A 7,373-nucleotide genomic window follows, 5' to 3' on the forward strand; every position below is an offset into this window, starting at 1 on the left:
CAACAAAACGTGAGACCTATATACCAGACCTATATATATAAATCAGCTGGCTCTGACCTTTTTGGACAACATTAGTATTTACATACATAGAAGCCAATGCCGATGTGTCCCGATTTTTAAGCCACTTTCAATCTGCCATCCCTATTGTCATTATAAGCGAACATTAACCCATTGAGACCTGAGGCCGATTCTAAAAATGTCTTAAAAAATATATATATTCAAAGATTTGCAAACATACATTTTCAAGATTTTTCAAAAATAGCAGATCTACAAGCTCATAGCGCTGCACCGAGTGCCGCGCTATGAGCCAACCTGCCTGCCAACCTGCTTTCACAGAGTGAGAACCTTCACCTCCCTTCAAGAACAGTTATAGTAGTAGGTCAATCCACCCATGAAATCCTCTTAGATTGACTCTCACCTCAATGCACCGTTGTTGTGTTTGACAACAAAACGTGAGACCTATATACCAGACCTATATATATATATATATATCAGCTGGCTCTGACCTTTTTGGACAACATTAGTATAGAAGCCAATGCCGATGTGTCCCAATTTTTAAGCCACTTTCAATCTGCCATCCCTATTGTCATTATAAGCGAACATTAACCCATTGAGACCTGAGGCCGATTCTAAAAATATATATATTCAAAGATTTGCACGCATACATTTTCACGATTTTTCAAAAATAGCAGATCTACAAGCTCATAGCACTGCACCGAGTGCCGCGCTATGAGCTTGTAGATCTGCTATTTTTGAATAGCCAAATAAATCTAAAATGACACAGATGCGTTCCCGGTCTTAAGGGGTAAAAGAAAAGTTGTTATTTTTTTAATGTAAATATTGGCAGATCTGCAAGCTCAAAACGGAAAAGATTGACGACCAATCTATCATTAAGTAAATTGTTAGGGTAAAGTAAACCTTTTTTTGGGGGTTTTGGACAAACAACAGCAACAATTATTCCAACATGCACGACTGCAAATTAAGAGCTGCTATGGAGAGCCACAGACGGAGCACGTGTTAGCAGTGACGGATGAGTTGTCTGCAATTCTAAGTTAGCAAACAAAGTGCGGTTTCTGCATAAGTAGGCCATGTTGCAAGCTCTAAGGAGAAGGCTTAGTGTGGCGTCCACCAGGGGATTATGACCTCTGATTAATGAGGACATCCTATTGGTCAAGACAAGCTTTGGTGTCACCATCACAGACAGGTTGGCATCAGCTGACTGAAGGACCAGTAGTACAAATACAGGGGAAGACAGGTGTAGGTAGTCACCGTTCTAACTGAGAGAGGACATTGACAACAGGAATATTGCTTGGTTCAAGGTAGGTTGGTGTCTGGCAGAGAAAATGCTGAGTGATATGTTAGGCAACATGTTAGTCTGGTTAGTGTTTGCAAGCAAGAACGGTTGCATCCTGTAGTTAATTGTTTAATCTGTGAAAATGTTGCAGTTTACAACTATGAAGTTACATCCAAATAGGTTGTAAAGTCTTGTCTTCCATGTTGTATCTTTATCCTCCTGATGTCACAGGCCTGTACTGCTGCTGGCATTTTTAATATGCAGAGTTAGTACATGAAATTGCTGTCAGGTTCATGACGAGACAAAGAACCAGTGGTGGAAAGTAACACAGTAAATGTACTCAATTGCTGTACTTATGGTTAATATTTCACTCTTTACTCTACTGCAATTATTTGACCGCTTTAGATAATGTGATTGTGAAATATGCCATTCTGCATGAGTACTTTCACATTTGGTACCATAGGTATATTTTGATGCCAATACTTTTGTACTTATACTCTACTAGCAAGTAAAAGTTTTTAATTGCAGGACTTTTACTTGTTGTATTCCTACATTGGTGTATTGCTACTTCCACCACTGCACAAATGTAGCTCAGTGTCTTTTCATTTGCATGGATGCAGGATGGTTGACTTAACCACTTAAGCTCTATTTTATGCTTTCAATCATTTTATGATTTATTTCCCCAAAAAAAAGTTTAATCTACGAGCTCACGTGTGGCATCACCTGCAGCATAATGACACGCCCAAAATAGGGACGCCAGGTTGAAAGTTGTTAAAGCCAGGTCATTGACCTCTGACCTTAGTACAGTGCGATGCGAGGTGCTTCTGCAGCCACGTGTCTGAAAACAGGTGCGCGGACAAGGTCTTTGATGTCAGCTCATCCATGGAAAGGGCTGTGATTCTCCTAAATGAGATCCAGACTAACACATGGAGTGTGTGTGCACCAAGAATTTAAACCAGCAACAGATGGCAGCTGAGAAGAAACAAGTACAGAATGGTTGGATGGATTGGCAATGGCAGCGATGACACAGTTTAGTCTTACATCTCTCCTCCAATCAAGTCGTCCATGTGCCTCTCATGTGGTCCTTAATTTATTATATGGCCATTGAGAATGGGTCGAATTATGATGTACCCTTTGTCTATCCTTACATTAACATTTTCTTGTGACAAGTTGTGAGTCCTCCACTGCCTTCATTTGGGCTCTCATTTGAAGAAACTTGAATGAAAGGTTCGGGATATAGCTTGAATGAGTCAGAGCTCAAGGTCAAGGTCATTTTGATGTGCATGCAGCGTTCTTGGGATCCCTTGTATCTCACTTGTACAGTATTTTCCATAGAAGTAGTTCACCCATCCACACAACTAATGGCAACATTCTCTTCTGTCTAGCAAGTTACAGTATGATAATCATTTCCTGATAAAAAATACCCTAAATCCTTCTAAATTAAAAACTGTCTTAGTGGATATGGGGCAAAGTTATTAAGTGTTTGTGTGTCGGCATCCATGCATGAGTTTATGTTTGTTTGATTATGTGGTTGGATACTGTGTGGTACAGTATGTGTTAGTACCTGTGTGTCTGTTTGGGTTGAATCACTTGATTAAGTTAAGTGGACTTGCCCCCAGTACCATGAGAGATAAGGCTTTTAGTCACGTTGACAGTTAGATCACATGTCATTGTGTCTGAAACCCACGGAAGGTTGCTGGCTAATCACTTTCATGCAATTAAAGTTGACCTGTCTCCATATATGTCTTTAAGTGGCTTATCTCTCATTTAAAGACCAAGGGGATGGTGGATTACATGGCAATGTTGGCACCTCAATTGACATTTGACATAATTACATTAGTGCAAGAGCAGTACCACTTAACTTAAAGACTACAGTTTTAACTTAGACTATTTCTGTGTGAATAATAATAACTGTGTTGAGTGAACTACTACATAAAAAGGGTACTGTACTGTACTGTACGTTTCCACATTTACACAGCCTACCTAATACGGTTTCACCTTATTATTCCTTCACCTTGCAAGGTTTCCTGGACTGTTGCTAGTCTAAAACTAGGTCAATGGAAACAGGCACAAATTCTCAGACACAGATGGAGGATAGGTCACGAGTTACAGTGTGGTCTTAATTCCCATAAGACCCCAGACCTGATTCCATCCTCTTTACTTAGGTTGTCTGGAGACCTCCTCTGTCCCAAGGCCTAAACCTCCTGTGTGTGTACTGTATATATTATGCTCTGAATCTAATTGTCTGCTTCTCTCTGTCTCTCTATCTTAGGTTGAGCAATAAAAATGGTGCTTCTTCTGAGCCTGGTGTCCGTCTTCTTGGTGATTGGTCCAACAGTGGGCCAGGACATGCCATATGAGGACTATATGGCCCAGCTTCAGGCTTGCCCCCACGAGTGTCGCTGCCCCCCGAGCTTCCCTAACGCCGTCTACTGTGACAACAAAAACCTCAAGCGGATCCCCAACATCCCTCCACACACCTGGTACCTGTACCTACAGAACAACCTCATCGACGCGGTGACCGAGGATGCCCTGCGCAACGCCACGCAGCTGCGCTGGCTGAACCTCAACCGCAATAAGATCACAAGCGAGGGCATCGCGGAGGGAGCCCTGAAGACCGTGTCTCGTCTGGTGCATCTCTACATGGACGACAACCTCCTGACGTCCGTGCCGTCTTCCCTGCCGTCCGGGCTGGAGCAGCTGCGACTCTCTCGCAACCGCATCTCCAAGATCCCGCCCGGCGTCTTCTCCGGAATGGACCGACTCAACCTCCTGGACCTTCAGGGGAACAAGCTGATGGACGACGCGGTGACAGAGGTGAACATGAAGGGTCTAAACGGGCTGGTGCAGCTTAATCTAGCCAAAAACCAGCTGAGCAGCATGCCCCCGGGTTTACCGTCCACCACCACGCAGCTCTTCCTGGATGGCAACAACATCGAGAAGATCCCGGCTGAGTACTTCAAGGGCTTGCCTAAGATGGCGTTCCTCAGGCTCAACCGCAACAAGCTGGGCAACGGCGGGCTTCCCAGAGACGTGTTCAACATCTCCAGCATGCTGGACTTGCAGCTGTCCCATAACCAGCTGACCGAAGTTCCCGTCATCCCGTCGGGGCTCGAACACCTGCACCTTGACCACAATAAGATCAAGAGTAAGTCTGCGTCTTATGTTTCAAAGGCTAGAGAAACAACATGGAATTATTCCACTATTTGTTATTCACTCTAGATAATCTACTGTCAAAGGATGGATGAAAACATGTGTCACAGAAAATATGTATGGGGGGGGTGGGGGCGTGGCAGGTAGTGGTGGAAAAAGTACTCAAATGTTTTAATTAAGTAAAAGTATCAATATAGAAATACTCGGTTACAAGTAAAAGTCCAGAATTAAACATTTACTTGAGTAAAAGTACAAAAGTATTGGCATCAAAATGTACAAAGTACCAAAGATTAAAGTGCAAAAATGTTTGAAAATAGCAAATCTACAAGCTCACAACGCATCGCATTGTGAGCTTGTAGATCGGCTATTTTCAAATATCCTAGGTATGAAATAGGGCTAAAGTGGTTAATATATGTTTCATAATATCATAATTTAGGTAGGTAGGTAGGTACTGTAGGTAGGTAGGTAGGTAGGTAGGTAGGTACTTTATTCATCCCGAGGGGAAATTAAGGTGTTACAGCAATGTTTTCTTAGTCATGCCGTCCTCCATTTATTCACATTTTGTTGGCATTTATTCGCATTTTGTTGGCTGTGAACATATTATTGAAGGGGAACTTCAAGTTAGAATTTGAGATTTTAAAATAAATAAATGATGATTTTCTTTGTCATTTTTCAAACACAGGTGTGAATGGATCCGATATCTGTCCTGTGTCACCCGATACTTTGGATGACTATGTCAACAACAACAGTGGTCCTCGACTGCGGTACCTCCGACTAGATGGCAATGAGATTAAGCCACCGATTCCAAGGGACGTCATTCTGTGCTTCCGTCTCCTCAGGTCTATCGTCATCTAAAAGGAATTCTAATCTCCCAGGATCTGATGACCCAGCTCAGGAATGTCAACATGACATGACAACATATAACTATACGTTTATCTAACAGTAGACAATGAAACTAGACATTTTCACATCTGATTTCTAAGGGAATTTTAACAAAGCATTCAAGGACATTACATTGCCTGACAAAGTAGATTCTTAAATGACATTGCAGTACCATCTGTTGACCACTAGTTGTGCCTTGTAAATGAACAACTGAATGTGATAGACGTTTTGAAAACAATGAGTTTTGAAAAGAAGTCTTTAATTTATCATTACTGTGACTAGGACAGCATACTGTAAGACAAAATATGTGTTTACGGCATGTTTACACAAATCGTCCTTATCTCTGATGTCCGGGGGGGGGGGGGGGGGGGGGGGGGGGGCGATGTTTGTGAGTGCTTAACCATTACTTTGGAACTTTTTATATTGTTCCTAGAATAGATTTTTGACAATATTTTTTTTATTGTAGACCTCTTTTTCAAAGGTTGTTCTCAAGGTTTGATAAGGGTGTATTATATAAGCTCAGCTCTTATACGAAAACTGAATTCCAAAAACATGTACTGGCATGTTTAGGTAACTTATTTTATTTAAAGTTGTAAAAGTCATTGAGATTTCATACCCGTCTCTCCTTAACCTTTTGTACACCAAATGACTTACTAAAAGTATTTTTAAAACTACTAACACTCTTTTGATAATCTATTTTTGTTTTTCCATAATGAGGTTTAATGTAATTTCATTGTAATCAAATAAAACATGAAAATAAACTGTGTATTCAATTGTTGGATGATTTACTGTCATGAATAACGATTAATTGAATATATATATAATAATATATTTGTAGTAACTAGTATTAGTTATGCAAAAACTGAGGCAATACTTTATTGTATTATTCATTGGAAAACAATGCTGGAAGATGCCATTAAATCAAGAAAATGAAATAGTTCATAGAGCCATCAACAGTATACTTCACCATTCAGTAACAACTTAGGTAGGCTACTGTAAATTACTCTAAACCTTCAGTCACTAAGTTGCTGAAGAATGTTGTGGCAAGACATTCTCTATTAATAACGACACTGTAGCCACCGGTGGTGTTTTGGACTTAATCTGCATAATGGCCATGCCCACACACAAGCAGTTCTTTGACAGTTAAAACGTTTAGAATTGAGCTTCCAATAACTTTAAATCATTTGTGAAAATATGTCAGGGAATAAAGTCTAGGAAAATGTGCCTATCTGTATGTCAATGTACCCCCACCCAAGGTCCAATCTTGAAATCGTATACATTAACAATTAAGAGACGATGGGAAGCTCAACCACTTAAACACTCTAGACTTAGTCAACTGGACCTGAATTGGCTACTGTATGTACTGTACTTGGACCTCTTTTTTCCCACTTTTTCCCAATTAAGTCATAGCGTTGGTCACGTGCCCCCAAAAATCAGACCTACAAGCTATCCACACGCTGCGACATGACGTGTTGATAACTTATATATCAGTTATTTTGGGCACATCAACACAGAGGTGCGACAGAGTATACAAATAAGCATTTGGTAACCAAATAAGTCTGTAAAATTAGACTGTAACATTGCGTAGTTCAGAGATAAACAAGTTTCGATGTGTAAAAGTAACACTATACAATAGCTAGCTGTGGACTGTAGACAAGCACAGTAAGTTTATAATTTACTTCCACGCAAAACGGTGCTGTTCACAGGAAAAATGTGTGTGGCGTTGTTCACTTTTTTGCAGTTTTTCCTGCAAGTGACCCTGTCATACCGTGAATTATAAATGTTAGGTATCCAAGAACAAGTCATAGAAATTGCAATCACTGTCTTGGTGCACACACAGTAAAACCCCCAGTGTCCATTTAACACCGGGAGTGTACAAATGGAACCAAATACACTCCCTACAGTGCACGGATGCTTATTACACAGTAGCATCGAGCCAAATTGCACGAGGGTCTGGCCTTTCGAGAGGTCTTAGCAGATGCAGCCTTTGAATCCAGCTTGCCTCCTGTAGCAGGTGCACAGCATTCCATCTCCTTTTCCCTTC

The 7,373-nt window shown here is 41.0% G+C and overlaps 1 protein-coding gene across 1 annotated transcript; it reads left to right on the forward strand.

Moving 5' to 3' along the window:
* The first annotated feature begins 1,244 nt into the window (after positions 1 to 1,244).
* Positions 1,245 to 5,682, forward strand: kera (keratocan). The gene is made up of 3 exons (XM_080421508.1): positions 1,245 to 1,319; positions 3,567 to 4,442; positions 5,130 to 5,682. The coding sequence occupies exons 2-3, from the start codon at positions 3,581 to 3,583 to the stop codon at positions 5,300 to 5,302; spliced, it is 1,035 nt and encodes a 344-aa protein (XP_080277634.1). The 5' UTR covers positions 1,245 to 1,319; positions 3,567 to 3,580; the 3' UTR covers positions 5,303 to 5,682.
* Positions 5,683 to 7,373: the final 1,691 nt, after the last annotated feature.

Source organism: Gymnoscopelus braueri (genome assembly GCF_963280865.1).
Source record: "Gymnoscopelus braueri genome assembly, chromosome: 23".
Lineage (NCBI taxonomy): Eukaryota > Metazoa > Chordata > Actinopteri > Myctophiformes > Myctophidae > Gymnoscopelus > Gymnoscopelus braueri.

What these genes read in the sequence shown, in the direction of transcription:
- kera (XM_080421508.1), top strand. Translation starts at nt 3,581, where the DNA reads ATGGTGCTTCTTCTGAGCCTGGTGTCCGTCTTCTTGGTGATTGGTCCA. An exon ending in TGACCACAATAAGATCAAGA is followed by an intron (nt 4,443 to 5,129) that starts GTAAGTCTGCGT and finishes TTTCAAACACAG; the next exon opens with GTGTGAATGGATCCGATATC.